Source organism: Neophocaena asiaeorientalis, unplaced genomic scaffold (assembly GCF_003031525.2).
Source record: "Neophocaena asiaeorientalis asiaeorientalis breed wild unplaced genomic scaffold, Neophocaena_asiaeorientalis_V1.1 scaffold152, whole genome shotgun sequence".
NCBI classification, from domain to species: domain Eukaryota; kingdom Metazoa; phylum Chordata; class Mammalia; order Artiodactyla; family Phocoenidae; genus Neophocaena; species Neophocaena asiaeorientalis.
The window spans coordinates 10125537-10143301 of record NW_020185338.1 but is presented as its reverse complement, the minus strand read 5'-3'; the positions used below and the strand labels follow the sequence as shown (position 1 = coordinate 10143301).

General features: G+C 38.1%; 1 protein-coding gene across 1 annotated transcript in view; it reads right to left on the bottom strand.

The window, feature by feature from the left end:
- Window positions 1–6452: 6452 nt before the first annotated feature.
- The window catches only part of SEL1L (SEL1L adaptor subunit of SYVN1 ubiquitin ligase), a 56804-nt gene continuing 45491 nt past the window's right edge, over window positions 6453–17765 (bottom strand). Inside the window, exons 19-21 of the mRNA XM_024736289.1 lie at window positions 17216–17388; window positions 13451–13579; window positions 6453–10656 (exon numbers count right to left, since the gene is read on the bottom strand). Of these exons, the coding sequence (XP_024592057.1) occupies window positions 10447–10656; window positions 13451–13579; window positions 17216–17388 (512 nt within the window). The 3' untranslated portion in view covers window positions 6453–10446. The remainder of the gene's footprint in view (window positions 10657–13450; window positions 13580–17215; window positions 17389–17765) is intronic.

Sequence of the window (17765 nt, the reverse complement as noted above, 5' to 3'; positions counted from 1 at the left end):
TCCCCGACTTCCTTTTCCCCTCTGTAGGAGAGATCTCCTCCCCTCCCTGTTCAGGGGACTTGCACCTGCCTTGCCATCGTTGCAGACCCCAAATTACAACTCTCTCCTGATCCCAAATAAACCCATTTTTGCTGCAGAAATAACTGGCAGTCTATTTGTTTTAGGTTAACATTTTGGTGGCCCATATGGGGACCAGAGAAGACCCCTGAAGACCATACGGCCCCAGGGCTAGTGAGCAAACAGGTGTGGTACCCACAATAGAGCCCATTGTGCTCACTGCTTTTCTTGCCAACCTTGGAATTTGAAGGTCTTTCTTTCTCCTGGATGTGAGTTTCTGCCCCCTTTGTGTTTGAAGCTCTCCAGGCTTTATTTGGGATCTATTTTAAGGTTTAGTCCTTTCTGGCTAAGGCCTGGTTTTGTATGCAAATACTCATTGGCACTTCGGTCTGATTTTGAGATCAGATGGTTTCAACAGGAACTGGCTGAGAAGTGTCAGCCCCATCCTGTGAAACAGGGGCTGTGCTATGGCAACGGGCTGGAAAACCTTTGGCCTGGTTCCTCGGGGACCAACCTGTTCCTTACAACTGGCTGGTGTTAGGCCTGCAAGCTATTCAATCTGCAAGATGTTTGAGATACTTGAACTGTTTAAGCTGTTTGAATAGAGTTATTTGAGCTGTTTAAGCTGTTTGAAACTTATTCTAGAGAAAAACCTCTGAGAAATGGGATCCCAGTTACCTAAATATTTTGAGGGTGCCCCTGACCCCAGGAGCTCTGGCTGATTTTATGTTTAAAACATCCACAGTTGATCCTCACGTGCATTTCTAACTAAATGGACCAACCTGACCAAAGGCAATTTAAAATATCAATGGCCATTATGGGGAACTTTTGACATCCCCAAACTTAAATTTCTTAAAAACAAACTAGACCACAATAGCTCGAAAATTTCCGGAACTCAGTAGAGCACATATTTTGATTGGTATTTTAAGACTTCCCAAGTGTTATCAGGAGCCTAAAATCGCCTCTATGCAAAATAAGATTTTAAGATTAACTGAGGCAAACAGACTTAAAGAAAGGTAAGATGGCTCCCGAAGCCTCAGGCTCTTCCTTGGTTCCACCTCTGGTCCCCCTTCCTCCGCCCTTCCTACGCTGCCTTCCCCCCTCTAGACCCTCAGGTTCCCCATACTAATTCTCTTGCCAAACTTCCCTGTTTCTCCAAAACTCTGCCTGATCCCTTTTCCTCTGAACGTATCAGAACCTTTCCCTTTAAAATGAAGACTTCCGAGGATCCAGAGGTTAAACCTTTAATTTCTATATTCCCTGGACTAAAGCTGAGCTGTGAGCCATAGTCAAAGATTTTCCCAAAGTAGCTGAAATCCTCACAGATTTGCTGAGGAATTTAATATAGCCATTCAAACTTTTCAACCTGGTTTTTCTGACTTATATACCAGCTAGTTCATAGGCTTGTCAGTGAAGGCCAGGCCCAGCATTAGATGACAACTGCTAATTGGGAACATCCTGAAAGGTCTCTAGAGTTACAACCAGGAGACCAGCCTACTAACTGACATGATCAGGCTTGGGGAATCCCTAGGTGACTTCATCGAGCAATTCATAGGGCTTTTCCAAAGCCTGTGGATTGGAACAAAATTCAGTCTTGCACAAAAAAATCTGAACATGTTCATGATTATTACAATTGGCTTTGCATTTGTATTTTAATTAATTAATTTTGGGCTGCGTTGGATCGTCACTGGGGTGCGTGGGCTTCTCACTGCAGTGGCCTCTCCTGCTGCGGAGCACAGGCTCTAGGCGTGCTGGCTTCAGTAGTTGTGGCTCGCGGGCTCCAGAGTGCAGGCTCAGTAGTTGTGGCCCACGGACTTAGTTGCTCCGTGGCATGTGGGATCCTCCCGGACCAGGGCTCGAACCCGTGTCCCCTGCATTGGCAGGCAGACTCTCAACCACTGCGCCACCAGGGAACAATTGGCTTTGCATTATTTTTAAAGAAAATTCTAGTCTTCCTTCAGATGCTGATTCCATCCTGGTAGCTTTTAACTCTTAACTTTATTAATGGGCTGAACCATGATCTTTCCCTTCTAGTAAAAAGGACCAAGATGGAATGGGAAACGACGTCTACTCTAGACTTGGTTACTCTGCCAGACCAGCTCTCTCCCACTCTCCCACCTGAAAGGGAGACTGACAGAATTCTTAATCTTCATCTCCAACAAATGAAGGCTCCTAAATGAAACCCAAAGCCTCCTAAGCTTTTGCTATTATTGCAAAGAGCCAGAACATTGGAAAAGAGATTGTTACAAATTTAAGTACTTAGGCACCTTCAGCCCGTTCACTAGCATTTGTGACATCCTCCCGATTCTCAGTGACGGGGCTCCACAGAACTACAGGAACTTTTCCCAATCCTCCCTCTTAATCAGATTGAAGAAACATTTCCCCTGATTGGGAATGAAGTTTTTCCAGTCCTGACACTGGATCCACACTCTCGGTGCTCAGCCCCACTGCTATATGGGATCATTTCCTTAATTTCTCTTTCTGATCTTTCGTTGTTAGTGTATAGCAATGCAAGAGATTTCTATGCATTAATTTTGTATCCTGCAACTTTACCAGATTCATTGATGAGCTCTAGTAGTTTTCTGGTAGCATCTTTAGGATTTTCTATGTGTAGTGTCATCTGCAAACAGTGACAGTTTTACTTCTTTTCCAACATGGATTACTTTTCAACCCCACTACTATAAAACAGCCCCCTCCTTGGAGTATTAAAATGGTTCAGGGAATTCCCTGGCAGTCCAGTGATTAGGACTCAGCACTTTCACTGCCGTGGCCCCGGGTTCAATCCCTGGTCAGATAATTAAGATCCCACAAGCTGCATGGCGTGGCAAAAAAACACAACAACCCAACAACAAAAACCTAGTTCAAATACTGGGGATCTCTAATGAACCTTAAGAGGTTTCAGTCTCTAAAGCTATTCTCTTTCGTTTAGGCCCTTTGAGAGGTACACACCCTTTTCTCCTTAGTTTCTCTACCCCTATCCATTTACTACACTGAGATTTGTTAGGGAAGTATCATGCTGGCATTTCTTTCTCCCAAAAGGATAAAATAATTCTAGAACTTGATAATAGCCATCAAAGCAGCCAACCAGTGAACTCAATGACCATTTGACATCTCTGGACCCTTGCTCCATCTCTGACGCTATTATACTGATTCTGGAAACACCGATAATTTGTCCCTATTGAATCAGCTACCGCACTCCTTGTGGGCAAAATCTCCAACTGATATGGGCAAATTTTGCAGTCCACCTCCCATCAAGATTCAAATAGATCCTTCAAAACTTCTTCCCAGAATTAATCAATATCCTATAAAGAAAGAAGCCCTTCAAGGCATAAACCCTGTAACAGAAGATTACAAGGCTCAAGGCCTCATAATCCACTGGACTCCCCCTTGTGATACTCTGCTCTCCTTCTCAAGTCTCTTCACAGGAAGGCAGCCTCCACTTCCTAAAGCTTTTAGCCTTAAAGGGATATAAGGTCACCAAAGAAATATTGCAGTTTGCTCAAACCCAGGTTTGATATTTAGGGCATCTGATATCGGAACAGGAAGTACACCTACATCCAGATGGACTTCATGGTGACCTAAGTTTTCCAAAACCCCAAACTGAGTGCCAACTGCAAGGTTCTCTCAGGCTAGCTGGTTATTGAAAAAAATGTCTACTCAATTGCTTTTGACATTTAAAACCTCCGAGGGCTGGCAAGACCTTAAAGACCATCCAGTGCAAGCAGCCTCTTGATAAAATGAGCAGTTTGCCCAAGACCATCCACTCACCGTGAGGACTAGAGCCCAGTCCAGAGCTTTTCTCCCCTTGCTATGGCATCCTTCCTTTCTTCCTTTGCATTTCAGCGCCATTCACTGGGGGCAGGACTGATCCCTAATCGCTTTTATGAAGGGATTAGGCAACTCAGGAGGGTCAACGGGAGAACCTGTCGGGAATGCAAGACCCAACTATAGGCCGTGGAGGTTGTGTATAGGTCCATCCCTGTGCATCTGTCCAATCTGTCTTCATGACTCTGGCACTGGAATAGTGACTCGTAATTAAAAAGCCCCTTTCATTAGTGGCAATAGGTCTACTGGGATGCAGTGTAGTTTTTCTGTAGCTAAGGCTGGGGTTTCATCCCAGTTCACAGGCCTTTCTTCTACTTCACTGCTTTAAGGTATAAATGTCCAGTCCCTAGCTTAGTTCACCGTGCCCGGTGAGACCTAATAGGTTCCTTCTTTGGTTTAGTGAACTTGAGTACAAAAAGCATTAGTTATGCAGTTTTAATTACTTTTAAGCCTTAAATGAGTGATGAAATATAAATACCAATTAACACATCTAAGGCTTCTTCAATTACTTTTTTCCTTGCCTTTGAAATAATAAAGGCTGTTGTTCACAGCTCCAGTGTGGACAGTTCCATTTACAGCATTTATTTCACCTAGAGTCAAAATAGGGACTATAGGGAAACCAGTGTGCTGTTCTCACCTCTGTCCTGGCAGTAAATTTCCATGCAACGTGTAAGATGCTACCAGCCAAAGAACATTGTCCAAATAGTATGCAAAAGAAAATAGTATCTGTATAGGTTGAAGAAAATTCAAGTAAATTCTTCACTAGTACAAGGGAAACAAGACCAGCTGGATGATTCCCTCTACTTCCTCCCCTTCCTCTCTTGCACAATCGGGATTAGTTTCTATTTGTTTTCATTTAGAACAAAAAGAGTCAATTAATCAAATTTTCCTAAGGAAAAAAAATTTAGGCAATGCATGGGTGAAGAGTGGGGAAACCCAGATGCACAAACTCTGAAACTCACAGCTGTGCTTTCACATCTTGAAATAAATGTTTCCAAGAATGGAGGCTTCCGTTGTTCACATTTAAATCTTGAATCATGTAAAACTCAGTGACAACTTCAAAGTCAGAATCCTTGTTTGGGATACTTAAATCTCATATCTAATACTTAGAAGACTTATGAGAAATTCTTTTCAATCCTGAGAGGCTAAATAAGAGTTCTATTGGGAGGTAGAGAGAGGGCAAAAGGAAACTGGACTGAGCAAAACCAGAAAATATTTATACGAATGTTCTCAAGTCAATTAACTGACCATATTAGACTCAACTTACATAAGAAAAAAATCACGTGGGGTTTTTGTAAGTGGGACTTAATACACAATTCAGCATTAACACTAGGTCATGTTTAAAATAAATTAATCCAGACTGAAAACGTTTGGCCACTAGGAAAACCAGAGTTTTTGCTCGAGTTTGTTCAATCTGATGGCTTTCTAAGTAGTGGTGGAAATGACATGGGAAGAAATATACAAGATCCATTAATGCAGAAGCATCTCCTTTTGAACTGGGAGATCCTAAAGCTCCTTTTATTTTTCACTTGACTCTTCAAGTATTTGGAAAATATCCAAAAAGTAAAAAAATCTTCCTTCTTTTTTTTTTTGTAGTTTCTACTACAGAAACTATTTCTAATTTTTTACTTGCATATATTTATGTATATGTCGTGACACAGTATAAGCAAATTTCAAGGTTAGTGTAGCCAATCCAAATTAGTGTCATAAAGGTAAAAGGGAGAAGCTGTTTCTCATCAAGTTGCATCCCGTGAAGACCAAGGACTCATTTTAATGATTTGTCAGAAAGGGGCTAACTGGTAAATAGGCATCACACCCAACTCCAGGTTGAATGATCAAACTGCTGATGTTACAGCTCTGATGTCCAACTTCCTCAAAACTTTTATTTTAGTCAAGGTCAAAGTCATCTTGGGTGGCTGACTATGCTCCCAGAAGTAAAATTTGAGACCCAGTTTCTCCACTTGCCACAATCTGCATCATCCAAACTTTTTCAAGGATCTGATGCTTCTAAGATGAACATTTAGCTCGATTTCTTTCGAGTTGGCTGCTAGGAAGTTAGGGCCAGATTTGTAGCCTGGTTCTAACATGCATTTTGTGTACAAAGTTCACTCCTGATTTAATACTGTTTTCTCCTTTGTTTCCCCTTTACTTACTTATCCTATGTACATTTTGTCGTGTTGCACCGTTATGTAGCTCTCTGTAAGCCCTCCTAAAAACTTTCTGGGAAAAGACAATGCATAAACAAACTTTAGCTAAGTTTTACCATAATCAGGATAAAAGTGAATATGCATACTATATATCACAGGCTGATTCAGGTCAAAGATCTCAGAGATTTAAAAAGGGAAACATGTCTTAGCAAATTCATAATCTGCAGGATAAAATTCAACTTATAGAAATCTGAATTTCAATAGTTAAAAGTAAATGTAAGATGGGTTGAAACTGCCCCTAATCAATGCTTTCTAGAAGTTTCTGAGTTTCCAAAATGGTGCATGAAAAAACTGAATGATTCAGGTTTTAAAAAAAGTCTGCCTGGAGAGGTGCCTGGCCATGGTACGTTATAGCATACAGGATAACCAGAGGTGGAATCTTTATTTCACAGGTTTCAAGATACAGTACAAAACGAATCTGTACATCTCTCTATTAACAGGATTTGTTTACACAATTATATTACACGTCACCAGCCTTTATACTGAATTTAATTAAATACAAAATAAATTTACAAAAGTCTACCATGGTGCTCTTTCCAATGCCAGCTTACCGTCTTTTAAAACGTCTCCTAAATATTGATAGTGGTTACACCTTGATCGTATCAATATTATGATTTTTTTATTTAAATCAAAGAGAATAGTGTCATCTTGTTATTCCAAACATGAAAGCCGGTGCATGAGAGGTGACTCCCTGCACACAACCGAGACATCCTTCTCACGCACACATCAGGTTTTTACTTGTGCAAAGAGTCACTTTAAAAATACAAATCGTTTTTACTTGGAATATTTTCAATTCTCTTGAAATACCAACTGGAAGGAGAAATTTAGCTTCTTTTCGAGGACTACTACACATTTAAAAATCAGGTAGTGCCTCTGACAATATGATATTCAGAAATTTTGTATTTTCATTTACATTTGAGAGCAATGACTAATGAAAAGTATTTTCGTGAAAATAGAAGTTTCTTCTGCTTTATTTCTTGCACAGTTGTAGTCATAATATTGTATAACATAATTAAATTCACTTTCAAAACGAACACTAGCTGTTATTGGGACAAATGTAGCCCACGTTGCTCTTCCTGGTAGGTAAAGGGGCTGTTTCTCTGAAGCACTTTTTGTTTTGAAATGTGCATGTGAAATGTTAGTCCAAACCTCTGAAAAAGGTTTTCTGCAGATGTAGCTAGACAATATAATACACATGCTACACACATGAAGAGCTGTGGTCTTCATTTATAGGCTTGCATGCATACTTCCAAACACTGGTTTGAAGAACAAACATGAGGAGCAAAGAAAGGGAGAAAAAAAAAGCTTATACAAAATACTTAAGTTTCCTGGAGGCAACAGCAGCTCCTTAATTAAATAAAGCAACAGATCATGGCCAGATCACCAGCAGAAGTTTCTACAACTTCCCAATGGTACAGAGATAAAATGGCTTAGCAGTAAAACTCTCACAAATTAACCTTATATGCAGAAGGGTAACACATCCTCAACAGTATTAAGATTAATGACTCACAAGTTCATCTAAATGCTAAATAATAATGAATTCTGAAAAAAAGAAACCTTTTGGTTTATTTTTCTGTGCCATTGGATATTAACCAAAAATAAGATAAGCCTTACCCAGAATACAGAAACAAAAGCTCCAAAAACAAAAAGGAAAAAAAAACAAACCAAACCCCAAACCCCAATGCTACCTTTGTTAACATAAAACAAAAAGCAAAACAGATAGTCTCAAGACTCTGGAACAGTTGACTAACCAAGAAACCAAATGCACAAGAGAATAGAAGCTAAGTAGAGTACTACTGTCATCACCTTGGAAGGCAGGAAGACAGACTATAAAAGGGATCGGGAGAGAAGGGCTACCACGGAGAAATGAAGCCGTACTCTGCTAGCTCTAAATTCTAACATTAAAACTCCTGAATCCTGGAGTTAGTTTAATGTCACTGACATTAACTAGCTTTAGTTACTGTCATTTTATTCAAATGGATGCCATTTGATTAGGTAGGTATTGAGCATTATTTTAGGAGAAACACCAAACCCAGTTCCTATTTGCTTAGGTATCATGTCTCTTGTACAGAATGAAAAAGGGAACGAAGTATTTTGAGACAGTCTTTAAATGAAGCCATAGGAACGAAGTTATTTTAAATTTACCATTCAAATTTCCAGTAGCAAATGACCCAGGGTAAAACAGGAGGTGGACAAAAGCCAAGAAAAAGATCTATTTGGGAGATTAATAAAAAGGAACATGGCTAGTGGTACACTACCGGGAAGTTATTGCCTGGAGAACAAGACCACGCTTTCCCACCTGCCTCTGGGTAGTGCACACTGCTTTAAGAAATGTTTTTTCAAAGTACTAACAGAGGGAAGTAAAGATAGAGATAAGAATGCTGCTAAAGGAAAAATTAGGTGGATGGTAGAAAAACATGGAAGTTTAGTTGTTCAAGTTTTAAATAAATTAAAACAGTTCCTTCGAAATGAAGCGTGGTTGCTACTGTGGATCGTACTTATTTTGAAGGTTGGGGAGAACAGGCAGGGGTGAAGACATCAACATACTGTACCGACTGTACTCAAATCTCTAATGTAAGAGATCAAGTCTTAATATTTACATGAGCTGCCCAAAGCAACGTGACACTTCTGAGGGTAAAATTTCTTACCTTTCAGATCTGCATTTATACATATGGTTCTCGCTGTCATCACCTCTTCCTATTTAGAAGCAATTATCTAGGAGGAAAGTTTGCTTACCAGGTTTCTCATAATACTCTAAACACCAAAAAAGCACACTACTTCACATTTAGAGCCTTCACGCTCATTACAGACTACTTCACTCTAGTTCTAAATACAATCTCTACTTCAAAAACCAAAGTCTTACAACTCTTCAAGTTTTCTGGCAGATAAGGGGTTATGGAAAAAGAGTATAAAGATTAATATAAACAGATGAGGTCAGCAGGCACAGAAAGCCTGCTCACACACTAAGAGAGCCTCAGACCAGATACAGGCTGGTGAACGCTGCCATCCGACAACAACGAGGAATACAATTTGGTTGAAGTTTTAATTTTTTCATTTGTGGTATGTGACCTTCTCTGTTTTCTTTGTTGTTGCTGTCGTTGTTGTTTTCTGTAGTACTTAACCAGACAATTCTGAAGTGTAATAGCCTTGATTTTCCTGATGTTAACAGTGCGAGGGTGGTGAATACGAAAGCTAAGCAAGTGGTTGATCTTCTACTGTAACATCAAACTGCAGAAATAAAAATCTCCCTGAACAGTACAAACAGGCTTTGGCTTTCCTCAACCACTGATTTTAATGCATCTCAGATTCTCTGAGTGTTAGTATTGTAATGGTAGTCACTGTATGCCATAGCTTGGCAACAATATTACATATTTTAAAAATTCAGGAGGGTGGTCTGTTCTTTTGCAATAAGAAATGCAAAGTAAAATAAATCCTGGGAGCAAATGCTTCAACTTTTGGGAAAGTGTGTCTGTGATCCTGGTACCCCACTCAGAGTTCTTCAATATTGTTTTCTAATCTCTCCCCTTTAGTCCATCCTCTGGCTTCCAGATAAAGGCTCTGTATACTCAAAACAAGCAAGCAAATTACATTGAGTAATTTGGGGCAAGTTCACGTGTTAGCTCAAGAAGTCAGTTCACAATGTTTTCTATATATTCCATTCCAAGGAAATGAAGTTCACATAAAACTCTTTAACATGGCCTTTCAGTCTTTGAAGGAGAGAAGTATGGTATAAAGTATGACAATCACCAACAGTAAGAAACCTCCCAACCTTGCCTTTTAAAGTAACAAATATGCTGAATATGTATACTTGCATGTGGCCTGGTAAAAGTTCCTCGGTTATCGCAGTTCTGAAACACTTTGAAGACTTTTTTTTTTTTTAACTTAAAAGGCAAGTTCTATTTTCAGACTTTCAAACATGTTAAGGTTAAATCTGCAACTAACTGGGTTTTCCTTTTTACATCGATCAGTTTTTAGTGTCGACGCATGAGACCTTAAAGATGGTTGACAGAACTTATGCACATTGAAAGAATGACCAAAAGGACCCAAGAAAGATAGCTGGACACAGCAGACATTACCTTGAGTGTCTCACATGTTTCCAGGAAAAAAAAAGGGGGGGCAGGGGAGCCACTGAGAGTTGTTATTCCATACGGCACTGAAACGGACATTCAACTCAGTTTAGGTAAGAGTTACTTATCCCTGAAAATAAAGGCATCAGATTCTAAGCAGCTTTAGAAATTCAATGCTTCCTTGTGCCTCTTCCAGGAGGTGGCCACTGATCCAAAGTCCTAAATCAAATGCAAGTGTTCTTGGTAAACGATTTCCTTGTTTGTCACTGGTCAAGGCTGGCCGCCGTGGGTCACTGTGGTGGCTGCTGCTCGGGTGGCCCCTCCTGCTGTGGTGGTGCTGGCCGTGGCCCGGGAGGCCTGGGGACAGGCATGTCCTGGTGCTGCCTCTGCCTGTAAGCGATAACTGTCCCCAACAGCAATGCGATGATGGTCATGAGGTAAAGGTCCCACTCAGGTCCCAAAAGCTGGTCCATATCAAGCTGGGTGAACAGATCTCGAAGCTTAATGAGAAAAGTATAAAAATCATTATGATCATTAAAATGTAATAGAAGGAGCTAGGAAAGTTACATCACAGATTAGATAAATAAATACAGAATTTATTAAATCAATTGGTTTTAGTAACATTTTGCAATGTGTTCCAAAAAAAAAGGGTTTTACTAAACTCAGAACTACCATATGACCCGGCAATTCCACTCCTGGGTATATATCCGAAAAAACAGAAACACTGATTCTAAAAGATACATGCACCCCAATGTTCATAGCAGCATTATTCATAATTGCCAAGATGTGGAAGCAACCTAAGTGTCCATCAACAGATGAATGGATAAAGAAGACGTGGTACATATATACACAATGGAACATTACTCAGCCATAATAAAGAATGAAAATTTGCCATCTGCAGCAAAATGGATGGGCTCGGAGGGCATTATGTTAAGTGAAATAAGTCAGACAGAGAAAGACAAATAGTGTACGATATCACTTATATGCAGAATCTAAAAAATACAACAAACTAGTGAATATAACAAAACAGAAGCAGGCTCAGATATAGAGAACAAACTAGTGGTCATCAGTGGGGAGAGGGAAGAGGCGGAGGGGCAATATAGGGGTAGGAGACTAAGAGGTACAAACTATTAGGTATAAAATAAGCTACAAGGATACATCATACAACATGGGAATTACAGCCACTGTTTTGTAACTGTAAATGGAGTATTGTGTATCAACTACACTTCAATTAAAAAAATAAAACCCACCAGACTTTAACAAAGGATCCAATCTAATAAAATTAAGGATAAAACAAGACAAAAATATAAAGACAATGAGTTCAACTGAAAAAAAAGAAAGTTTTAAAAGCCTTCAATTGAAACTCAAAATAATGTCTGAGGACCAGAGCTATGGTTCCTTTCCATCAGTAACCTAACGCACTGATTTCCAACCATTTTTCACAGGAAATATTTGAAACAAACACTGGGGACAATGGAGGACCAAGGGGGGGCGGAAATCAGTATCTTGGCATACCTCACCTATAACCTATTTCTAGTGTTGACACACTAGCTAACAAGCTCTCTTCTAATGAAAGCAGGGCTATTTTACTACTTCTCTCATGTAACTGAAGATGACAGGAATTTATAAATTCAATAGCTGAACAAATAATGCTTTTTAGTTAGGATTTAACTAAATATTTAACAACTGAAATTGAACTTAAAAGTTATTTTCTTCATCTATGATATTTTAATTGTTTTAGTGTCACTTAAGTTATTCCTGGTATTTTCTGACTGATGCTTACCCACAAAGAAAGTAAATATGGGGCATAATCTTTTAGGTTTAAATAAAATTACATTTAAAAGGTCCCCATAATATAATATTTATAGGTACAGGTGCTAAAATTTTTCTGTAAAAAAAATTATAACAAACTATTAACTGTGTTCCCTGGGGTGGGACCCACAATAGGAGACTTTGTTTTTCTGTATTTTTTGACTTTCTTACCATCAATACTTCTTACTCTTTTTTTTTTTTAAGTTGGAATATCTAGGTGGTAGGATTACTGGGCATTTTATTGTCTTCTTGGAACTTCTGTATAAAACACAACAACTTAACATGGTGTATTACATGACCAAATCCTAGACTGTAATCAGTAGTTTATTAGTAATAAAAACTGTGAGAGACAAGGGTCTGAAATAGTCCTGAGAAAGAAAGAGCAGGCGGCCACACTGTTAGCTTTTCAGTTAAAGGAACAATGATCCTTTGAGTTAACGGAGCATACAGCATACCCTGGCTCACGCTATTGAACAATTGTAAATTTGACATTACAAATGTACAAGCAATCAAGAGGACAGAGGCCAACATCTCCAGCCCTCTGGAGCCCTATACGTGGAGGACCTCAGTGCATGTGCTAGGGCTGCAAAAGGGAGAAGTTGTCGAATTTCTCTTTATAGATGCTGAAGCAGCATGGACTAAATTTACATCTGTGTAACAAAGAGGGAATGCCCCTTCCGGACTCTAGTGCTGAAATGGTGCATCAACTTGTTCTAAAAGATATTAACAAAAGGTTGAAACATCATCCTTTTCTGGTCTGGCGTGAATTAAAGTTAAATAGCCCTTCTTTCTGCATACATTTTAGGACTTTCAGAGTTAAATGCTGCACCAGTGAATCCATTAGGAGGAACGATTGGTACTGTAAACAAAACAGAAAACTGGAGAACCCAAGAGAACCAACATTGTGTTGGTAACTAGAGTTGGTAGTTTTGAAGAGAATGGGTAACCCACCCATCTCCTAGCAAAGTTCTATCATTAAGCATATTTAAATAATTCAAGGTATTTTTAGAAAATATAGTTTCAGTGGTATTTTTAACATGTTCCACTATCAGAAGAATCTGAAGTACAAGAGCCTGGACAGGTTCTCAGGTTCTACTTCTTTTCATGTCTTAAATTCTCTTTTTAAGGGGCTGGTCTGAGTCACTGCTAGGCAGTCATCTGATTTAATGTTTACTGGAATTAGTTAACTACTATTGCAAATTGCCATGGTTTAGTCTCAGTTTTCCCTAAACCAGGAAACATCTGCACCAATGAAAAATGCTTTAGCACTGGGAACCATTGTCAAATGTTACCTGGGAAGTGTTAAGTACTTTGTGGCTATACTCATCCCTCACCTGATGAGGTCCCTTCATCTGGGAAGAAGGAAAGAGACCAGACACTTGCAGGTCCTTCCTCCCCTCCCCCAACTTGGCAAAAACGAAACTGTGGACTGAGAAGGTTACATCATTTGTATTTTAGTTAAAAGAGACACAGACCACTTACATTTGTTTCCCGTATGTACTGCAAGAAATAGACAATACCCAATTTGCAGAGTGCTAGGAAGACTGGTACTTGTGCATCTGGGCTGGCTTCCGCTGCCATGTCATAAAAACGTTTTGCAAGGTGAATATCCTATAATACGGGTAGTAAACCAAAGTTCATTTCTTGTTAAACTAAGTAAAAATAATTACTATTTATATATTAGGAAAGTTTATTTTACCTTTCAAGTTTCATTTTAAAATTTCCCTTACCTAAAGAAAAAAACCCAAGCTTTAATTAGGTAAAATTTGTTTAATTATCTAACTGCTTAATTTTGAAAAACTTAGTTGAAAAATTTAAAAGTTAACTTGTGTTCCCGTGATCTGACATCCCACTTGCTGTGCAGATACGGTGGACACAGCTATATACCTATGCATAACACTGTTAACCTGGAGACTTCCGGGGTGACCTGTAAGTCTCAAGTTAATATTTTCCTACTTGTAACCAGTCAGTGTAAGTAATTCCTGGTTTCAGTCTGCAACAGTGATCTTCAAACTGGGGTAGACATACTCAAAGTTTTCCAAGGGGTGCATGCATAGACAGTGTTAAGGGACTTGCATCCTGTGTTTTCCCGTCTTAGATGTATTTCTATAAAGGGCAAAACAAGTCATTACTAATTTTGGTCCAGGTTGGAGTGCTCTGCATTTAGATAAGTGGTAGAATGGGATGGTGGGAGGTGCAAAATTCTCATTTAACAACCTCACTTCTCCCATCCCCTGACTACTGTCAAAGAATACCAAACTCATAGGTAAGAATTCCATGAGACATGGGAAAGAAAGGCTAAACATTAAGACTGACTTTTTCTACATATTTAAATATAAGCAGTTACTTTCAGCTATTCTCTATACTTGTCCCTAAGGTGAATCCTTTTAGTTAAAAAGAAGAGCACCTTCAAATAACAGTAACAGCATGGTCAGTGTCTTTGACTTTTTAAAAAATGTAACAAATTTTATTTGTAGTAATATTTCAGAAGACTGCCCTGCATCTCTCTCGTCCTCGAGCACACACACATATTGATATCTACACTGTTATATTTAGGATATTAAGCCAAAGACAGATTCATGAAAACGGAAAAGTATATTTTTCAAGATTCATGATAACGGAAAAGTATATTTTTCAAGATCATGCATCAAACTTTATGTGATCTGCAGACTCTGTGTGGATGATTCAATAGGGTAATTAAATCTTATCTATCAATCAAATCCTGAATTATTTATTCCAATTATAACCAATCCTCATCTTGTTTAATACTTAATATTTTTCTATCTATACTGGATGCTGGACTGATTAGCTTTTAGAGTATGAGTATCTCTTTTATTTAAAAAAACAGAAAACATAAGAAAAGGTGATCATAATGTCTTATAAAAACGAAATTATTCTGATTTTTATACATGATTAATTATTCTTAAAAGCTGAATCCCAGGGTTCCCTCCCCTAATGCTAATCAAAGGAATTCTATCCCTTTTATCATAGTCTTTATTCATAAGAATTTGTATAAGCTTTACATTACAAATTAAATTATGAGAAAAGCACACTGATTAATTTTCTTGTTTTCTTGTTTTACAGCCTATTATAAAAACAGACTGTTACATTACTTTAATTCTGATTGTCTTTAGCAAATTATTACTAAGCGTATAAAACCCATAACTTATGGGTAATCTTTACATTAGGCATCAAACCCATATTACTTTTATTTGAATTAACAAAGTCAGACTTTCTGATAGAAACTAAGTCTGATTTGGCTGACTGATCTGACAATGCAGGGAGGCTTCAACAACTATGTTACATGGCAGAGATTGTCCATGAACTGAACGCACTCAGTCTGCAGCTCCAGATTCTTGATAAAACTATATTCAAGTATCTTATATTAATATAAATGTAAAATATCAAAACTTACATATTGGAATTAAAATACTCAAGTGTAATAAAATAAAAAAGCACTTTGACAAAAAACAGTGCATTAACAAAATGAAATGAACAACCTTCTAGATTTAAAAGCACATAAGGTCACAAAGTGTCTCTAAGTGACTGAATGAGCAAGGAGTATCATTAGCTATTGATAAGCCTTGGGAAAGCCTTTTAGACATCACTCCCAGAAACTGAGAAAGTATGAGTCCAGTGATCACGGAACACCTCCTTTTGCAAGTCTCTAGTTTCCAAATCTTTGCTTTCAACAGAACTGAACAGAGGCTTAACCAAGTTATCAAGTGACAGATCATTAGAAATAATTTTAATGACAGATCAGTCTGATTTTTGGCATATGTTATGGACTAAATATTTGTGTATCCCCAAAATTCATATGTGATACCCTACTCCCTAATGTGATGGTATGAGGAAGTGAGGCCTTTGAGAGGTAATTAGGATTGGATGAGGTCATAAGGGTAGAGCTCTCATGAACGGAATTAGTGTCCTTATCAGAATCCCTAAAGAGCTTGCTGCTTCTCTCTCGCTCTTTCCTCTTGAGAGGACACAGAGAGAAGAGGGCCTTCACCAGACACCAAATCTGCTGGCACCTTGATCTTCAACTTCCCGGTCTCCAGAACCGTGAGGAATAAATGCCTGTCGTTCAAGCCACTGCGCTACAGTATTGTCACTGCAGCCCAAACTACCAAGACAGCATATAACTCTAAAGCAGTTTAAAGAATTAAGTGACCTTGCTATAATAAAATTCTTCCCATTCCCATATACTTATTTATGTGAACAAGGTTCCAGTCATATATTTATAAAATGAAAACAAGAATTAATGGTAAACCTGTTCCATGATACTTAGGCTAATTTTTAAAAATGCTCTATTTATCTCACTAAAAGATACATTTTCAATAATTACCACAAAAAATTTAATCAAATTTTATAATATCATGAAGTTGATGAGAACAATAGTATATGAATAACTGACAAACTATGGCTAATATCTCGAGAATTTTTCTTAATACTTAAGAGCCTATAATCACAGGAAATAAAATTCAAATTTGAATTTATACACTTTTTTGTTTCAGATAAGCATGATCAGTGATCAGTACATTACACTGGTATATAATTCTGTGGGAATAATGGACTAAAATATAAATTCAGGGAGAAAAGGAAAAGATACTATTTTCATTTAACGAATTTGCTGTGTATATTTTAAAAATTAATAATGGGGTTATCAAATTATTTTGGTACTTAAAGTAATTTAGTCATTTTATTTATAAAAATGTTAGTGTTTAAAATAGCTAGGACTTAGACCCTTTGAAACTTATGATGAGATATTTTAAATGTCAAATTAAAAATGTGCAAGAGGATACACAGTTTTTCAAAATTATTTTAAGGGTACACAGGCAAAAACTTAAGACCGTGGGTCTAAAGAATGTTAGACTTCATTAGGAAGGTAAAAGAATGAATATATTAAATTCATTTCAAAATAATCTAGAAATGATAGAATTTGGCTATTGATGGACAGTTTCTCAAACAGCAGTTATCAACAGAGGCAGCACTGCTTTTCCGTTTTCATGAATCTATCTTTGGCTTAATATCCTAAATATAACAGTGTAGATAGATATCAATATGTGTGTGTGCTCGAGGATGAGAGAGATGCAGGGCAGTCTTCTGAAATATTACAAAACTGTCTCTTAAGTTAGCACCTAAAATCTGAGCACATTCTAAAGCAAACCTATTTCCTATAAAAATGAAGATGTTTCCCCCCAAATCACAATTACATTATCCATACATTTGTTTCAAAGTCACACTCACCTGTTTAATGCCTAGTCCTTTCTCATGCATATATCCCAGGTTAAACATAGCTTGTGCACTGTGCTGCTGCTCAGATGCTAGGCGATAATGAATAAACGCCGTCTCATAATCTACGTCAGTGCCAAATCCATAGAAATGGTAGTCTCCAAGCTTAATTCTAGCCACAGTATAGCCTGAAACAAAAGGTAAATGCAAAACTGCCAATAAATAAGGTGTGTTGAAAACAGACCAAACTCTTATTTCTCCTCCTGCTAACATGTTTATATAAAATAAATGTTAATTTGCAACACACAGACTTTATAACAAATTCTTCAGCCAACATAGAAATTCAGTAAAAATTTAACTAGAAGGGTTGCTCTTCTGAAGAAGGCTTTTGTAATAGTCAGGGAGAGGTAAAACAAAGTGGGTGTAATCTCTATTTCACTAATAATACTCCTCAGATGATCAATCACTCTACTCTGTCATTTAACATTTTAAAATAATTCAACTGGGGACTTCCCTGGTGGCGCACTGATTAGGAATCCGCCTGCCAATGCAGGGGACACGGGTA